This window comes from Hyla sarda, chromosome 7, assembly GCF_029499605.1.
Source record: "Hyla sarda isolate aHylSar1 chromosome 7, aHylSar1.hap1, whole genome shotgun sequence".
Lineage (NCBI taxonomy): Eukaryota > Metazoa > Chordata > Amphibia > Anura > Hylidae > Hyla > Hyla sarda.
In genome coordinates this window covers 229,883,908-229,904,473 of record NC_079195.1, presented here as the reverse complement: position 1 = coordinate 229,904,473, position 20,566 = coordinate 229,883,908, and the positions used below count along the sequence as shown (strand labels likewise).

The 20,566-nt window shown below is 41.8% G+C and overlaps 1 protein-coding gene across 3 annotated transcripts in view; it reads right to left on the bottom strand.

Moving 5' to 3' along the window:
* TIE1 (tyrosine kinase with immunoglobulin like and EGF like domains 1) overlaps positions 1-20,566 on the bottom strand; it is a gene marked incomplete at its 3' end in the record, with an annotated part of 68,326 nt that overhangs the window by 31,742 nt on the left and 16,018 nt on the right. For all 3 annotated transcript variants that reach the window (XM_056533026.1, XM_056533027.1, XM_056533028.1), the window contains 5 exon segments: positions 562-702; positions 2,258-2,389; positions 2,472-2,627; positions 4,195-4,305; positions 14,550-14,840. In XM_056533026.1, coding sequence (XP_056389001.1) covers positions 562-702; positions 2,258-2,389; positions 2,472-2,627; positions 4,195-4,305; positions 14,550-14,840 — 831 coding nt within the window.

Genomic DNA, 20,566 nt, shown 5'->3' with positions numbered 1-20,566 from the left:
GGGCTAGTACAATGAAGAGGATAATGATATAATCTCTGGTGGGCTGGGGCAATGAAGAAGTTAATTATATCATCCCTGGTGGGCTGGGGCAGTGAAAATTTTATCATATCATCCATGGAGGGCTAGGGCAGTGAATAAGTTATGATATCATCCATGGAGGGCTAGGGCAGTGAATAAGTTAAAGATATCATCCTTGGTGGGTTAGGGCAGTGAAGAGTTTAATGATAACATCCCTGGTGGACTAGGACAGTGAAGAGGTTAATTATATAATCCCTGGTAGGCTAGGACAGTGAAGAGGTTAATTATATAATCCCTGGTAGGCTAGGACAGTGAAGAGGTTAATTATATAATCCCTGGTAGGCTAGGGTAATGAAGTATTAAGTGTTAGGATGTTTAATGAGAGGCACAGTAATGGCAGCTTCTTAAATCTTCAGGAAGGGTTGCCCATTGCTGGGCCTCAGTGGTCATCATGGGACCCATAAGCCCAGAGGATCCTTTTGCCAGCCCAGTGACACAACATACAGGTTGACCCTAATGTCAGGACATAAACTAATTCGGTACCTGTTTGGCAATGTGTCCCGGACCAGCCACTTCCACAAGAACATCCGTAGGGGTCGGGAAGACAGAAGGTGAGACCCTTACACCCGTGGGGTCTCCGGCACGTCTCCTGGCAGTTTCTGCCAAAGTTTCCTTCTCTACAAGCTACAGAATACGATGGAAATAATAGAGGACTTAGAACATTCCAAAATAATGGAGGACTTAGAACATTCCAAAATAATGGAGGACTTAGAACATACCAAAATAATAGAGGACTTAGAACATTCCAAAATAATGGAGGACATAGAACATGCCAAAATAATAGAGGACTTAGAATATTCCAAAATAATGGAGGACTTAGAACATACCAAAATAATGGAGGACTTAAAACATGTCAAAATAATGGAGGACTTAGAACATTCCAAAATAATGGAGGACTTAGAACATACCAAAATAATGGAGGACTTAGAACATTCCAAAATAATAGAGGACTTAGAACATACCAAAATAATAGAGGACTTAGAACATTCCAAAATAATGGAGGACTTAGAACATACCAAAATAATGGAGGACTTAGAACATGTCAAAATAATGGAGGACTTAGAACATTCCAAAATAATGGAGGACTTAGAACATACCAAAATAATGGAGGACTTAGAACATTCCAAAATAATAGAGGACTTAGAACATACCAAAATAATAGAGGACTTAGAACATTCCAAAATAATGGAGGACTTAGAACATTCCAAAATAATGGAGGACTTAGAACATGCCAAAATAATGGAGGACTTAGAACATTCCAAAATAATGGAGGACTTAGAACATACCAAAATAATGGAGGACTTAGAACATGCCAAAATAATGGAGGACTTAGAACATTCCAAAATAATGGAGGACTTAGAACATTCCAAAATAATAGAAGACTTAACATTCCAAAATAATGGAGAACTTAGAACATTCCAAAATAATAGAGGACTTAGAACATACCAAAATAATGGAGGACTTAGAACATACCAAAATAATGGAGGACTTAGAACATTCCAAAATAATAGAGGACTTAAAACATTCCAAAATAATGGAGGACTTAGATCATGCCAAAATAATGGAGGACTTAGAACATTCCAAAATAATGGAGGACTTAGAACATACCAAAATAATGGAGGACTTAGAACATGCCAAAATAATGGAGGACTTAGAACATTCCAAAATAATGGAGAACTTAGAACATTCCAAAATAATAGAGGACTTAGAACATACCAAAATAATAGAGGACTTAGAACATGCCAAAATAATAGAGGACTTAAAACATGCCAAAAAAATGGAGGACTTAGAACATTCCAAAATAATGGAGGACTTAGATCATGCCTCCATTCATGTCTATGGGAGGGGGCATGTCTATGGGGGGATGTCTCACCCCCTCCCATAGAGATGAATGGAGGGGGCATGGCATGATATCACGCCCACCCAAACCTGGCGTTCTGAACATAAATGAAGACCCACAAATTCCGGAGGAACATGTCTCAAATTCAGTGATTCCCAACCTGTGCGTCTCCTCAGACATTGCAAAACTACAACTCCCAGCATGAGGCTGTCAGGGATAACTGGGGGTTGTAGTTTAGAGCAGCAGGAGGGGGATCACAACTCTAAATGGTCCAATTATGACATCATTTTTCTTCCACAAAGCTCGGCCCGTATAGATTACCCTGACGGTCCCCCTCACCCTTCTCACAGTGGGTTCCCATGAACCCCGGGGCACAGATACATTCCCCGCTGCTGTCATCGCACACTCCACCATTCAGACAGTCCAGGCAATCCTTCTGACACGATGGACCCCACTTATTGTCCGGACACCCTGCAAAAGACCACAAATGGGAACATTACAATGGAAGCCCAACAATTCTGTGGCCTGTGTAAGATTTGGGGACATTCCTGACCTCTTACGATGAGTCTGAAGAAGGCGCTGAAGAGGGGGCTCATCCCCATGAAGCCGGCGCTGTACACCCCACCTTGGCTGTGCTGCACCGAACTGAAGGTGAGCTGGGCCATCCCGCTATTCACGTCATTCCTGTATGTTGTCTTCAAGAAGGTTCCTGGAATGCAAGGGTTAATATGTGACAACTAAAAACCAGGACACAAACAGACATGGACAGAACAACTCCAAGTATTCAGTGATGGAGTAAGTCAAAAAGTAGAAAAAGCAATAAATAACAGAAGAATGGGGGCAAAAGTGAAGTCTGACCCCTGGCTGATCCTGTGATTCACATCTATGAACAGGTAACATCCCTGGTAGTCTAGGGCAGTGAAGAGGTTAATGATAACATCCCTGGTAGTCTAGGGCAGTGAAGAGGTTAACGATAACATCCCTGGTAGTCTAGGGCAGTGAAGAGGTTAACGATAACATCCCTGGTAGTCTAGGGCAGTGAAGAGGTTAATGATAACATCCCTGGTGGCCTTCAGTAGTGCAGAGGCAGTGGAATAGGGCAGTGAAGGTTTTAATTATAACATTCCTGGGGGGTTAAGTCTGTGAAGGGGTTAATTATTACATCTCTGGTGGACTAGGTCAGTGAATAAGTTAATTATGGGACAACAAGGGTAATGTTTATCCTTATGAAGGGGTTAAATATAACATTCCTGGTGAGATAGAGAAGTGAAGGGGTTGATAAAACACTTCTGGTGGGCTGCAGCAATGAAAGGGTTGATGATAAAATTCCTGGTTGTCAAGGGCAGTGAATGAATGAATTGTAACATCCCTGGTGGTCTAGAGTCGTGCAACAGGTTAACTACAACATTCCAGTTGGGTTAGACCAATAAAGTTACAGCAGTGAAGAGGTTAATGACAGCATCCCTGGTGGGCTATGGCAGTAAAGGGGTTAATGATTATATACCTGGGGAGCTAGGGCAGTAAAAGGGTTAGTGATCATATACCTGGTGGGCTAGGGCAGAAAAAGGATTAATGACAACATCCCTAGTGGGCTATGGCAGTAACGGGGTAAATGATTATATACCTGGAGAGCTAGGACCCTAAAAGGATTAATGGCAACATCCCTGGTGAGCTAGGGTAGGAAAGAGATTAATAACAGCATCCCTGGTGAGCTAGGGTTGGAAAGGTATTAATAACAGCATCCCTGGTGGGCTAGGGTAGGAAAGGGATTAATAACAGCATCCCTGGTGGGCTAGGGCAGTAAAAAGGTTAATAACAACAAAACTTCTCTGGGAGTGAAGAGGTTGATGCTGGCATCCCTGGTGGTCTAGGGTAGTTCACAATCCTCCACTATAGTCCACTACCATAGGTGTTCGGTTGTTGTTGTTTTTTTGTATCATCTTGGTGTTTGGCTGAGTCTGTCACCTCTGCCAAGATCATCCAGACAAGAAATTTACTCCAGGTAACATCTCCTCCTCGTCCTCACAAAGCCCCCAGACCACCAGGACAACCAATATACTGGCATAGGTTTCTATGATTTTGAAGGAACGGTGTTAGAACACAGAAATGAGATCCAGAGGAGGACAATATGTGTATAAGGACACCATTCAGGACCATGTGCAGCTACTATCTCTGCCCCCTATGGTGCTTCCTGTCTGGAGGAGACATCACTCTTCATCTGGATAATCTTTCTTTAGGTTATAATGCACAGAAATCCCCCATGGCCCATCACCCACCATTGTACTTCCACAGGATGTCCGGGTGCTGGGACTTCGTGACTTTGGCTTGTAGTTGGGCGTCTTGGTTCACACTGACGGTCACCGTCACCTTCACCGGAACCAGATCAGCTGAAGGCAAAACCGAAGAGGTTAGTACTGAGTACGGATGATACATTTACTCTGCCTGCAGCTGCCACTAGAGGGAGCTCAGTGCATACTGCTTCTATATTGAGCTCAATGATAACAATGTATACAGTATGCTGCCTCTAGTGGTGGCTGCAAGCAAACAGAATGTTATCATGCAACTCTATGAGGGGAATTTACTAAGACTAGAGCATTACAGGTAAGTCTTAGGTAAAATCTTGCGCCCATTTGATTTGGCAGATTATTTAGGAGGCGCCGTCCACTCTTCATCAGCTGCCCATATACCGCACAGTAATATCTACACCAGCTACATAGATGGCAGCTATGGTTTATGCTAGTTAACTGGCGTAAATCAGAGCTGTCAGCAGGTTGTTAGGGTATACAGTAAGGGCTGGATGGAGCATTTCATTACTGTAACTGGGTCATGTGATCACCAGTCTGACCCACACAAAAAAAAGCAGTACTTAATGTGTCAGAGGAAGTGGTCAGTCCTGGTTCAGCTGACTTCCTGTGAACTACAGGATGACATAATTACCTATCAGAACCCTGCTGCTCGCTCCTAGACTCCTCCCAGCTCTATCTGTACACTGCTGCTGCTATCTATATAAGATCAGGATATATAGTAGTCATGCACATCCCATCCAGCTCTATCTGTATACTGCTGCTGTTATCTCTATGGGATCAGGATAAATAGTAGTTATACACCCCCCCAGCTCTATCTCTATACTGCTGCTATCCCTATGTAATCAGGATATATAGTAGTTATACACTTCCCCTCCAGCTCTATCTGTATACTGCTGCTGCTATATCTATGGGATCAGGATATATGGTAGATATACATCTTTCCTCCAGTTCTATCTGTACACTGCTGCTATCTCTATGTGATCAGGATATATAGTAGTTACATACCTCGCCTCCACCTCTATCTGTATACTGCAGCTATCTCTATAAGATCAGGATATATACAGTATTAGTTACACACTTCCTCTGCAGCTCTATCTGTATACTGCTGCTATCTCAATGTGATAAGGATATATATTAGTTATATACCTCCCCTTAGGCTGTGTTCATAAATTGCATTTTCATTTGTTTTTGTTCATTTTTTTCCAGGTGCAGTGATCAGACTCCACCCTTCTCTCTACAAAGCCAGAGGATCCATGGGAAATGTAGGCAGCATTAGGAAATCATTTCAGTGATGGAAGTGTAATCAGTATAGATGAAAACTCCCATGCCTGCCACATCAGCTAAAACAGGTAGGCACCAGGCATACACAAGAACCTCTACGTTATTTTCTAATAATAACCTGTGCTGCACTATATAAGCAAAGAAAAAAATTAACCCTTTTATTGCAACGATTTTAAAGTTTTCAAAGATCTGGCGCTCTGTATCATCAGTTGTAACTTGTAGTAATCTGGAGGCCGCAGGCGTCTCGGACGCTTCCTTTGTTTTCGCGCTCTCCGCCTCTTATCTCTCCTTCTTTCTCTTTCCGGCTTTTAACAACTATCAGAGAATTTCTCCTGTAAAGTGAAAGTCGCTTCCTAAAAAATTTGTCGCCGTCAAGTAAATGTGTCACTTACTAATTTTACTCCTTGGGAACTGCTGGAAAATTAAAAGGGGTTATCCAGGAAAAAAAACTTTTTTTTTTTTATAAATCAACTGGCTCCAGAAAGTTAAACAGATTTGTAAATTACTTCTATTAAAAAATCTCAATCCTTTCAGTACTTATGAGCTTCTGAAGTTAAGGTTGTTCTTTTCTCTCTAAGTGCTCTCTGATGACACCTGTCTCGGGAAACGCCCAGTTTAGAAGATGTTTCCTATGGGGATTTGCTTCTAAACTGGGCGTTTCCCGAGACAGGTGTCATCAGAGAGCACTAAGACAGAAAAGAACAACCTTAACTTTAGAAGCTCATAAGTGCTGAAAGGATTAAGATTTTTTAATAGAAGTAATTTACAAATCTGTTTTTAACTTTCTGGAGCCAGTTCATATATATATATATATATATATATATATATATATATATATATAAAAAGGTTTTTCCTGGATGACCCCTTTAACTTATTTACTGCGTTTATTGGAGCGGCGACAAGACCTCCGCTACCGTACAGAACGGAGGAAGGAAACACAATCAGGAGGATAAGAGCCGGGTTCCACGGTTACTCGCAACAAAAAAATGTAATGCGAGACACAACAAGTCTGAAGAGGCCGACGGGGTAATTAGAGGGAATATCCGTGTTATGGAAAAAAACGTTTAATCAACGTATAATGAAAGATTCTGCAACTTTGGAATGTTCTTTGTGTTAATTTGCTGTTTTCTGGATCCTTCCAGTCAATGAAAGAATCGATAACCCGTTTGTTATAATTGTATCAAGTCTAGAGCTGAAGTCCTGTACTGATACAATGTAACAAACTGAGGAGAGGAGAAAGATTTGTGTTTTTTCTAACCAGAGTGCCTCCAGCTGTTGCAAAACTACAACTCCCAGCATGCCCGGACAGCCAAAGGCTGTCCGGGCATGCTGGGAGTTGTAGTTTTGCAACTGCTGGGGGCACACTGATTGGAAAAGACTAGTCTAAGGGTGCGTTCACATGGAGTAAATCAAGAGTAATTCACGCCGCAAAATTTACGAGCAGAAAAAAGAATTTAATTTTCGTGCGAAATTTGCACGAACTTTGCGCGGAAACTGCACGGAATTGTGCATGGAATTGCGTGCGGAAATGGGGGAGAAAAAAGTGAAGGGTTTTTCAGCCATTTCCGCACGAATTCCGTGTGAATTCCGCGAAAACGTTGTCTAGCGGAATTTTTTTTCCATTGATTTCTGCTCGCAGATTCCGCTTGAGGAATGAACATGTTATTTCTTCAAGCGGAACTGAATTCAGCGCCGGAATTCCGCTAGCAGAATTTCCGCAGTGTGAACAGGACAGTGGAAAAAAACATTAAAGGGGTATTCCAGGAAAAAACTTTTTTATATATATATGAACTGGCTCCAGAAAGTTAAACAGATTTGTAAATTACTTCTATTAAAAAATCTTAATCCTTTCAGTACTTATGAGCTTCTGAAGTTAAGGTTGTTCTTTTCTGTCTAAGTAATCTCTGATGACACGTGTCTCGGGAACTGTCCAGAGTAGAAGCAAATCCCCATAGCAAACCTCTTCTAAACTGGGCGTTTCCCGAGACACGTGTCATCAGAGATCACTTAGACAGAAAAGAACAACCTTAACTTCAGAAGCTCATAAGTACTGAAAGTATTAAGATTTTTTAATAGAAGTAATTTACAAATCTGTTTAACTTTCTGGAACCAGTTCATATGTAATAAAAAAAAAAAAAGTTTTTTCCTGGATAACCCCTTTAAATTATTTACTGCGTTTATTGGAGCGGCGACAAGACCTCCGCTACCGTACAGAACGGAGGAAGGAAACACAATCAGGAGGATAAGAGCCGGGTTCCACAGTGACTTGCAACAAAAAAACGTAATGCGAGACGCAACAAGTCTGAAGAGGCCGACGGGGTAATTAGAGGGAATATCCGTGTTATGGAAAAAACGTTTAATCAACGTATAATGAAAGATTCGGAAACTTTGGAATGTTCTTTGTGTTAATTTGCTGTTTTCTGGATCCTTCCAGTCAATGAAAGAATCGATAACCCGTCTGTTACAATTGTATCAAGTCTAGAGCTGAAGTCCTGTACTGATACAATGTAACAAACTGTGAGGAGAGGAGAAAGATTTGTGTTTTTTCTAACCAGAGTGCCTCCAGCTGTTGCAAAACTACAACTCCCAGCATGCCCGGACAGCTAAAGGCTGTCCGGGCATGCTGGGAGTTGTAGTTTTGCAACTGCTGGGGGCACACTGATTGGAAAAGACTAGTCTAAGGGTGCGTTCACATGGAGTAAATCAAGAGTAATTCACGCCGCAAAATTTACGAGCGAAAAAAAGAATTACATTTTCACGAAATTTGCGTGGAATCTGCTCGGAATTGCGCATGGAATTGCGTGCGGAAATGGGGGATAAAGAAATGTCGGGTTTTTCAGCCATTTTCGCACGATTTCCGCAAAAACGTTGTCTAGTGGAATTTTTTTTAACCATTGACTTCTATTGATTTCTGCTCGCGGATTCCGCTTGAGGAATGAACATGTTCTTTCTTCAAGCGGAACGGAATTCGGCGTCGGAATTCCGCTAGCAGAATTTCCGCAGTGTGAACAGGACAGCGGAAAAAAAACATTAAAGTCAATGAGCAGAGGAGATGAGCATTAATTTGGGGAAGAGAATTCAAGAGGAATGACTAGAGTAAATTCCTCTTGAATTAGCTGGGTTCAACTACGGTTCCCGCATACGTTTTCTATCAAAAACCGTATGGGAAAAAAACGGATGGAACAGTATGGGAAAAAGTAAACCGTATACTGTTTTTAAAAGTGCATACAGTTCCGTCAGTTTTTATAGAAAAAAAAAAACATAAGTTTTTTAAAATGTTGTCCATTTTTAATGGGAGGGGTCTATACGTTTTTCCCATATGGAACCGTATATATGTGCGTTTCCCATTGACGTCCATGTTAAAAAAAAACGTATGCGGTTGCAGTACGTATGCGGTTGCAGTACAGTTTTTAAACCGGAGTCAAAACCATGGTTGACCGTACTGCACGTAAGTACCGTACTGCAACCGCATACGTTTTTTTTTAACATGGACGTCAATGGGAAACGCACATGTATACGGTTCCTTACTGGAAAAACGTATACGTTTTTACTTTGCACATGCGCATTTGAATCCTAAAGTCCCCACCCAAGACCCCTCCCATTAAAAATGGACAAGATTTTCAAAAACGTATGTTTTTTTTTTTCGATAAAAACTGACGGAACTGTATGCACTTTTAAAAACAGTATACTGTTTAAAAACGCATGCGGTTTACTTTTTCCCATACTGTTCCATCCGTTTTTTTCCCATACAGTTTTTGATAGAAAACGTATGCGGGAACCGTAGTTGAAAAACGTAGTGTGAACCCAGCCTTAGTCCGTGTGAACACATGCACCGATTTTTTAGCGGGTTTTTCTCGGCTGTCTGCAGCAGATTTTCCGTGGCGGAATGTACACTGCGGAAAATCCGCCCCAAGCGCCATTGAAGTCAGTAGGGACTGTGGCAGATTTTCCGCAGCATAAATTCCGCCGCGAAAAATCTGCTGCGGACAGCCGAGAAGAGCCCGCCCACTTTCAAATACGCAGCGGAAGACCCGCTAAGAAATCTACACGTGTGAAAGTACCCTAAGGCTGTCTTGGCATGCTGGGAGTTGTAGTTTTGCAACAGCTGGAGGCACCCTGGTTAGAAAACACTGTATTAGCAACACATAGTTTGTTACATTGTATCAGTACAGGACTTCAGCTCTAGACTTGATACAATTATAACAAACGGGTTATCGATTCTTTCATTGACTGGAAGGATCCAGAAAACAGCAAATTAACACAAAGAACATTCCAAAGTTGCAGAATCTTTCATTATACGTTGATTAAACGTTTTTTCCATAACACGGATTTTCCCATTAATTACCCCGTCGGCCTCTTCAGACTTGTTGTGTCTCGCATTACGTTTTTTTGGTGCGAGTAACCGTGGAACCCGGCTCTTATCCTCCTGATTGTGTTTCCTTCCTCCGTTCTGTACGGTAGCGGAGGTCTTGTCGCCGCTCCATTAAACGCAGTAAATAACTTAATTTTCCAGCAGTTTCTCAAGGAGTAAAATTACTTACTTGACGGCGACAATTTTGTGAGGAAGCGACTTTCACTTTGTTTGTTTGGAAAACACTGCTTTAGGGCAACATGGTGACTGACATTTAAATCCAATATAAAGTAAAATATATGATTTACAACTTTACCTTGCTCTGAACTCCCAGCATATACAAAGCCATAAATTATTAAAGGAGATCTCCGGCGAAAATGAACCTATCCTGTGGTCGCAACAGAACACGCCCCATTCATTTCTATGGGAGCACGGAACAGACCTCAGTACAGCATTCGGGCATCATTGGCAGATAGGGGATAAGTTCATTTTCGCCAGAGTTCTCTGTCTGCCTGCAGCTGCCACTAGAGGGAGCTCAGTTCATACTGTTTCTATATAGAACTCAATAATAGCACTGTATACAGTATGCTGCCTCTAGTGGTGACTGCAAGTAGAGATGAGCAAATTTTAGAAAAATTCAATTCGACCGATTCGCCAAATTTCCCCCAAAAATTTGTTTCAGTCAGAATTTATTTGTGGCAAATCGCTATTAAAAATGGCTTTTTCTGGCCTACAGAGAGACTCAATAGGGATGTAGAACACTTTTTCTTGCTGTAACACGCATCGGGTGTGTGCTGGGTTAGTGAAATAATACTGTTATTCAGTATGACATGCAGATCAGAGGCGTCGCTATTAGAATCACTGTCGCAGAGCAGCACAATGAGAGAACCTGGAGGTGGCTGAAGCATGAGGAGAACATATGGTGGCTGAATGACACAGCCTGGAGGTGGCCATATAGTGCCTGTATGACACAGCGTGGAGGTGGCAGCAGCATGAGGAGAACATATAGTGGCTGAATGACACAGCCTGGAGTTGGCAGCAGCATATAGTGGCTGAATGACACAGCCTGGAGTTGGCGGAAGCATGAGGAGACCATATAATGGCTGAATGACACAGCCTGGAGGTGGCAGCAGCATGAGGAGACCATATAGTGGAAGTATGAGACAGCTTGGAGCTGGCATCAGAATGAGGAGAACATATGGTGGCAGAATGAGACAGCCTGGAGCTGGCATCAGCATGAGGAGAACATATGGTGGAAGAATAATACAGCCTGGAGGGGGCATCAGCACGAGGAGAACATATGGTGGCAGAATGAGACAGCCTGGAGGTGGCATCAGCACGAGGAGAACATATGGTGGCAGAAGGAGACAGCCTGGACGTGGCAGCATGAGGAGTCCTGAAACGGACCCGGTGACAGAATGGTGCAGTGGGTGGCAATACCAGTACCCGGTGACGAAGGTGGGTGAAAAAAGGAGAACTTGGCATCAGATGTGTGGCATCAGGCAGGTGGCAGGATCAGAATAGTAGCTGAGGCAGGTTGGCAGAAGAAAATGGTATGCACAAGTAAGTATTGAGGATATGCATTACATAAAACTTAACTTTTAATAATATTCTTAGGATAAAATATATGGACCGAAATTTTTTTTTTTTTATCAAACCAAAGGAAAGGTGTGAAAAAAAACCCATGTGCCACCTACACCACCAAGTATTCATGTGATGAAAGACCTCTAAAAGGGGAAAGGGAACAACGTATGGTCCATTGTAACCGTTGGGGGAAAACACTTACCCTGTAAGGCCCTACTCTCGCCCTATTAATTCCCTTCTTGGCAAGTGTTACTCACCCTAAAAAGGGCGGCCCCACACAGGAACCTCTCCCTATTTCCAACTAAAAACCCTGGGAAATGGCAGTGTTTGTAGGGGGAAATAGGAACAGGTTCCTGTGTGGGGTCGCCCTTTTTAGGGTGAGTAACACTTGCCAAGAAGGGAATTAATAGGGCGATAGTAGGGCCTTACAGGGTAAGTTTTTACCCCCACACTGGACCATACATTGTTCCCTTCCACCTTCTAGAGGTCTTTGCATCACATCAGTACTTGGTGGTGTAGGTGGCACATGGGTTTTTTTGCACACCTTTCCTTTGGTTTGATTTCAAAACAATTTTGGGTCCATATATTTCATCCTAAGAATATTATTAAAGTTAAAGGGGTACTCCGGTGAAAACCTTTTTTTCTTTTAAATCAACTGGTGGCAGAAAGTTAAACATATTTGTAAATTACTTCTATTAAAAAATCTTAATCCTTCCTGTACTTATTAGCTGCTGAATACTACAGAGGAAATTCTTTTCTTTTTGGAATGCTCTCTGATGACATCACAAACACAGTTCTCTCTGCTGACGTTATTATAATAATAGTAATGCTTTATTTATTGTTGTCCTTAGTGGGATTTGAACCCAAGTCCCCAGCACTGCAAGGCAGCAGTGCTAATCACTGAGCCACCATGCTGCCCTTAGCATACATCTGCTATGCATCTGCTATAAATGGTTGCTAAAATGGACAGAGATGTCAGCAGAGAGCACTGTGCTCGTGATGTCATCCGTGTTCCAAAAAGAAAGGAATTTCCTCTGTAGCATTCAGCAGCTAATAAGTACTGGAAGGATTAAAAAATTTTAATAGTAATTTACAAATATGTTTAACTTTCTGCCACCAGTTGATTTAAAAGAAAAAAGTTAAAGTACCCCTTTAAGCTTTAGCTAATGCATATCCTCAATACTTACTTGTGGTCTGATGCAGAGGAATGTCTGTAACTGGGGAGCAGCGCCTTAAACATGTTTGGCACTATCCATACAGTGATCCCTCAACTTACAATGGCCTCAACATACAATAGTTTCAACATACAATGGTCTTTTCTGGACCATTGTAAGTTGAAACCAGACTCAACATACAATGAAAATCTGGACAAAGACAGTCCAGATCTGTGAAACTTGTCAATGGCCGAGAGAACTGACCAATCAGAATGGGCAATTTACTGGTAAAAATCCCTGTATTACTGAAGTGTATGCACTGACTGATGTCTGGCAGCGCCCCCTACAGTACAGGGAGGTATTACATGTTCTGTACTCTTTGCCTGTATTACTGAAGTGTATGCACTAACGATGTCTGGTAGCGCCCCCTACAGTACAGGGAGGTATTACATGTTCTGTACTCTTTACCTGTATTACTGAAGTGTATGCACTGACTGGTGTCTGGCAGCGCCCCCTACAGTACAGGGAGGTATTACATGTTCTGTACTCTATACCTTTATTACTGAAGTGTATGCACTGACTGGTGTCTGGTAGCGCCCCCTACAGTACAGGGAGGTATTACATGTTCTGTACTCTTTACCTGTATTACTGAAGTGTATGCACTGACTGGTGTCTGGTAGCGCCTCCTACAGTACAGGGAGGTATTACATGTTCTGTACTCTTTACCTGTATTACTGAAGTATATGCACTGACTGATGTCTGGTAGCGCCCCCTACAGTACAGGGAGGTATTACATGTTCTGTACTCTTTACCTGTATTACTGAAGTGTATGCACTGACTGGTGTCTGGTAGTGCACCGTACAGTACAGGGAGGTATTACATGTTCTGTACTCTTTACCTGTATTACTGAAGTGTATGCACTGACTGGTGTCTGGTAGCGCCCCCTACAGTACAGGGAGGTATTACATGTTCTGTACTCTTTACCTGTATTACTGAAGTGTATGCACTGACTGGTGTCTGGTAGCGCCCCCTACAGTACAGGGAGGTATTACATGTTCTGTATTCTTTACCTGTACCAGGTTTAGCTGCTCCTTTGGACACCAGGTGAGGGCGACTCCATGTAAATTTTTTAGGACATTGCATGTACTGTACAGGACCCCGAAGAAGCTCCTGTCCTCTACATAGACCAGTGTTTCCCAAGCAGGGTGCCCCCAGCTGTTGCAAAACTACAATTCCCAGCATGCCCGGACAGCCTTTGGCTGTCCGGGCATGCTGGGAGTTGTAGTTTTGCAACAGCTAGAGGCTCCCTGCTTGGGAAACACTGACCTAGACAGTGATTTACAGCTCCCAGCAGATCTTTCTTACTTTTATATGTAAGGATTTTCTTTATCTATATTAGTTATCTACTTATTTTTCTTTAATTCTCACTTTTTCCTATTTTTGGATGACATTTTGGGGCTTTAGAACCAATTACCAGGTTTCCATAAAGTTCTGGTCTCAACATACAATGGTTTCAACATACAATGGTCGTCCTGGAACCAATTAGTATTGTAACTTGAGGGACCACTGTATTTGTGAAGTGTTGGTGGCGCCATGGTCAATCTACTCTGAGGCTTCAGGCATTGGTGGGTGGAAATCCTGGCTGATCCATCCCTGATTCATCTTCACAGAGGTCAGTCGCTCCACATTTTTCGTGGACAGACGAGTTCTCCTTGGGGTTACAATGTGAGAAGGTTTATTCCCACGGAACAGCTGCAAAGGATTACAGATCCATAGCGGGGAGTGCGAGCCGGCACAGCTCTCAGACGGGGGGCACAACACTGAAGGCTACTGGTGGAACGTCACTGCGGACGCTTCTTCCGGCCCAGGTGTACACGAGGTGCCCCTTGTATACGAGATATCCATGTACTCATATTGGTTATGACCGGAGTTGCCCTTTAGGTTCCCTCACTTACCGTAGGGGCCATTATATGGGTAGAGGATCTTCGTCTGCTCGGTTGGCCCCTTGGCGGTGCAGAAAAAGACGCCAACGAGTTCCTGGGTGGAGAATCCACTGGCCTGAACCTCCTTGTCCAGCGCTTTGGTCTTGAACGGCGGCGCAGAAGGGATGAGCACAATCTTATTATCGCGTTCGATGCGCAGATCCGAGCTCTTCATATCCCGCTCCCCGGTGACACATGATAACGATAAATCCACTTTACGGTGCTCGGGGGTGAAGGAAACCAACGTGACATCTAACACCGCGCCTGCAAGGTACAAGACACAGGGTTACACAGCGCCAAAGGCTGAATCCATAATTATTGTTATTACTATTCTAATTATTATTGTGAATATTATTCAGTGGGTACAACAATGGATCAACCACAGAGGTCACATGTTTGTTCTGTTCGCTTGGTGCAGAAGTGGTTACAAGTCCTTTACCCCAGAGCAGATGGTGGAGGAAGCTGATGGATCACTATAGCAGTGCCCTGCCGAAACAGCGCTGGAGGATCCACACAATACAGACGCCCTAATAAACCTGGTGGAGAGATAGAAGACTGCTGAGAAACTCCTCTCTGGGGCCGATACATCAAAATTGTTTCCTTGGGGCCCCGAGGAGGTATCATCATCTGGGGGGCAAAAAGCAGCACATTGTCCTATGATGGCAGAGCCCATGGAGTGTGATGTGACAAGACGATGCTCCCTGCACTGCTGTGCCAAACCAAACAGGGGCACCAAAATACTGTCAGGTGACTGTCAATGACGACATGGGGACTGCACTCAGAGACAAGGGAGTGATGTGTGTATATGGTGATGTACACTCCACAGCTGCACTCACTATTCTGCTGGTGAGGTCACTGTGTATATACATTACATTACTTATCCTGTACTGATCCTGAGTTATATCCTGTATTATACTCCAGAGCCGTACTCACTATTCTGCTGGTGAGGTCACTGTGTACATACATTACATTACTTATCCTGTACTGATCCTGAGTTATATCCTGTATTATACTCCAGAGCCGTACTCACTATTCTGCTGGTGAGGTCACTGTGTACATACATTACATTACTTATCCTGTACTGATCCTGAGTTATATCCTGTATTATACTCCAGAGCCGTACTCACTATTCTGCTGGTGAGGTCACTGTGTACATACATTACATTACTTATCCTGTACTGATCCTGAGTTATATCCTGTATTATACCCCAGAGCTGCACTCACTATTCTGCTGGTGTGGTCACTGTGTACATACATTACATTACTTATCCTGTACTGATCCTGAGTTATATCCTGTATTATAGCCCAGAGCTGTACTCACTATTATGCTGGTGAGGTCACTGTGTACATACATTACATTACTTATCCTGTACTGATCCTGAGTTATATCCTGTATTACACTCCAGAGCTGTACTCACTATTCTGCTGGTGAGGTCACTGTGTACATACATTACATTACTTATCCTGTACTGATCCTGAGTTATATCCTGTATTACACTCCAGAGCTGTACTCACTATTCTGCTGGTGAGGTCACTGTGTATATACATTACATTACTTATCCTGTACTGATCCGGAGTTATATCCTGTATTATACTCCAGAGCTGTACTCACTATTCTGCTGGTGAGGTCACTGTGTACATACATTACATTACTTATCCTGTACTGATCCTGAGTTATATCCTGTATTATACATCCAGAGCTGTACTCACTATTCTGCTGGTGAGGTCACTGTGTACATACGTTACATTACTTATCCTGTACTGATCCTGAGTTATATCCTGTATTATACTCCAGAGCTGTACTCACTATTCTGCTGGTGGGGTCACTGGGTACATACATTACTTATACTTATGTGATAAAAATGATTTTATACTGTATATATATATATATATATATATATATATATATATTAATCAGATTTTTTAAAATTTAATTTATATATATATATATATATATATATATATATACACATAATTAAAAAAAAGCTTTAATAATATTTATAAGATTTAAAAAAAGTTTTTTAATTATATAATTAAAAATGTATTTAAAAATCTTATATATATCAATAAGTTTTTTTATTAAAGTATATATATATCATTAAAAAAAACTTTAATAATGATTTCATAAAAAGATAAAAATATTTATATTCTTATATATTGGATTTGTACGTTTTTTTATTAAAGTTTTTTTAATTATATCATTAAAAATGTTATAGAAAAATTATTTTATATATATATATATATATATATATATATATATATATATATATATATATATATATATTGGATTTTTTTAAATTAAATCTTTATTAAAGTTTTTTTTAAATGATATATACTGTATATACTTTAATAAAAATGTCATTTAAAAAATCTTATTGAGATATATATATATATGATTTTTTATTACATTTTTAAATATATAATTAAAAAACTTTAATTAATTAACATTTTGATAATTTAAACTTTAATAAATAATCTAATATGTAATAATATATTTTTTTATTAAATCTTTATTAAGGTAAAAAAAATTACCGTATATACTCGAGTATAAGCCGAGTTTTTCAGCACGATTTTTCATGCTGAAAACACCCCCCTCGGCTTATACTCGAGTGAACTCCCCCACCCGCAGTGGTCTTCAACCTGCGGACTTCCAGAGGTTTCAAAACTACAACTCCCAGCAAGCCAGGGCAGCCATCGGCTGTCCGGGCTTGCTGGGAGTTGTAGTTTTGAAACCTCCGGAGGTCCGCAGGTTGAAGACCACTGCGGCCTTCAACATCATCCAGCCCCCTCTCACCCCCTTTAGTTCTGAGTACTCACCTCCGCTCGGCGCTGGTCCGGTCCTGCAGGGCTGTCCGGTAAGGAGGTGGTCCGGTGAGGAGGTGGTCCGGGCTGCTATCTTCACCGGGGAGGCCTCTTCTAAGCGCTTCGGGCCCGGCCTCAGAATAGTCACGTTGCTTTGACAACGACGCAGATGCGTCGTTGTCTAGGCAACGGCTCTATTCCGGGCCGGAAGCGCGGAGAAGAGGCGCCCCCGGTGAAGATAGCAGCCCGGACCACCTCCTCACCGGACCACCTCCTTACCGGACAGCCCTGCAGGACCGGACCAGCGCCGAGCGGAGGTGAGTACTCAGAACTAAAGGGGGTGAGAGGGGGCTGGATGATGTTGAAGGCCGCAGTGGTCTTCAACCTGCGGACCTCCGGAGGTTTCAAAACTACAACTCCCAGCAAGCCCGGACAGCCGATGGCTGCCCGGGCTTGCTGGGAGTTGTAGTTTTGAAACCTCTGGAGGTCCGCATGTTGAAGGCCGCAGTGGTCTTCAACCTGCGGACCTCCGGAGGTTTCAAAACTACAACTCCCAGCAAGCCCGGACAGCCGATGGCTGCCCGGGCTTGCTGGGAGTTGTAGTTTTGAAACCTCTGGAGGTCCGCAGGTTGAAGACCACTGAGGGCGAATGATGAGAAGAGGATGATGAAGGGGGGGGGGTGTGGGGATGATGAAGGGGGGTGGGGATGATGAAGGGGGGGGTGTGGGATGATTACAAGGGGATGATGAAGGGGGGATGTGTGGGATGATAAGGGGATGTGTGGGATGATGACAAGGGGATGATGAAGGGGGGATGTGTGGGATGATAAGGGGATGTGTGGGATGATGACAAGGGGATGATGAAGGGGGGATGTGTGGGATGATGACAAGGGGATGATGAAGGGGGGATGTGTGGGATAAGGGGATGTGTGGGATGATGACAAGGGGATGATGAAGGGGGGGATGTGTGGGATAAGGGGATGTGTGGGATGATGACAAGGGGATGATGAAGGGGGGATGTGTGGGATGATGACAAGGGGATGATGAAGGGGGGATGTGTGGGATGATAAGGGGATGTGTGGGATGATGACAAGGGGATGATGAAGGGGGGATGTGTGGGATGATGACAAGGGGATGATGAGGATGTTAATGACGGGTCTGGATGATGACAGGGGGGGATGAGGTATTTCCCACCCTAGGCTTATACTCGAGTCAATAACTTTTCCTGGGATTTTGGGTTGAAATTAGGGGTCTCGGCTTATACTCGGGTCGGCTTATACTCGAGTATATACGGTATATATATATATATATATATATATATATATATATATATATATATATATACACACTTTAATAAAAATTTTACTTAAAAATCCTATTCATATATGTGTGTATATATATATATATATATATATATATATATATATATATATTATACATATATCAATAGAATTTTTAAGTTACATTTTTATTAAAGTGTGTACATATACATATATATAAATTTTTTTACTTTAATAAAGATTTAATAAAAAAATATATTATTACATATTAGATTATTAAAGTTTAAATTATCAAAATTTTAATTAAAGTTTTTTAATTATATATTTATATATTTAAAAATGTAATAAAAAATCATATATATATATATATATATATATCTCAATAAGATTTTTTAAATTACATTTTATTAAAGTATATACAGTATATATCATTTAAAAAAAACTTTAATAAAGATTTAATTTTAAAAAATCCAAATATATATATATATATATATATATATATATATATAATTTTTTTTTTTTCATTAAAGATTTAAAAAATAATTATAATAACATTATCCCCATGTTGTCAACTGGAAATATTAAACAGTTACATATTGTAAACAAACATTTGGGGACATCACATGGAAACCACAAGCATGAAAGAAGTAAAAATCTTCTATATGTCCTTTTATATATAAGTACTGTAACCAAGGACATGATGTCCGAAACCCTTTGCTTATTTATTTTAAATGGGCGCTGTCAGATACAAAAACCTTTGATATGTTGTAAAGCAGGTATAACCAATAGGTTTTGCAATTTCTTTCATAAGAACATTTTCAGTATTTCATATAGAAAAACCCAGTCAAACAACTGTCCCCTCTGCCTGCCTGGACACATACCAGTCCTGCTGTGTCCATGAGTCATCACCTATGTCATGGACACACTTCCTTGATTGACAGCTGTGAGCTGTTTGCTAAGGCTAGGGGAGATGTGAGCAGACAGCATACTGAGGGAGGGGGCGGAGACCTGCACAGTGAGGCCACGCCCCCTCCCTTTTAGAGGAATTCAGACTAGTGATCTAAATTAAAAGTGTAATAAAATAAATAAATAAAGGTGCTAGACACATAAAAATTACATGTACATGGTCAGGATTAGGTACTGAGTGATATATTTGTTGGATCTGATGGGTACGCTTTAAATTTGATGTGTCTGTGTCTCTATTCTAATGGATCTTGACTAGAGATGAGCGAACTTACAGTAAATTCAATTCGTCACGAACTTCTCGGCTCGGCAGTTGATGACTTTTCCTGCGTAAATGAGTTCAGCCTTCAGGTGCTCCGGTGGGCTGGAAAAGGTGGATACATTCCTAGGAAAGAGTCTCCTAGGACTGTATCCACCTTTTCCAGCCCACGGGAGCACCGGAAAGCTGAACTAATTTATGCAGGAAAAGTCATCAACTGCCGAGCCGAGAAGTTTGTGACGAATCGAATTTACTGTAAGTCCGCTCATCTCTAATCTTGACGGTAGAGCAGTGTATCCTAACCAGGGTGCCTCCAGCTGTTGCAAAACTACAACTCCCAGCATGCCCGGACAGCCGTTGGCTGTCCGGGCATGCTGGGAGTTGCAGTTTTGCAACAGCTGGAGAGCAACAGGTTGGAGACCACTGATCTATAGCGTCTTTATTTGTTCATTTTGCAGTGACAGCCGAATCCTCATCGTCACAATCTGCAACAATTGCACAAGAATTACCTGGAACGAGTACGGCAATAAATTTAACCCCTTCCGTTCTAATCTCCAAGTCCTGGGCCACAGACCCTGGCACATTAGGATCAAAGGTTCTATTCTGGATGTGATCATTGTTAAAGGGCAACTCTACCTAAATTCCACACTGGGCGTTGTAGTTTTGTAACAGCTGGAGGCACGCTG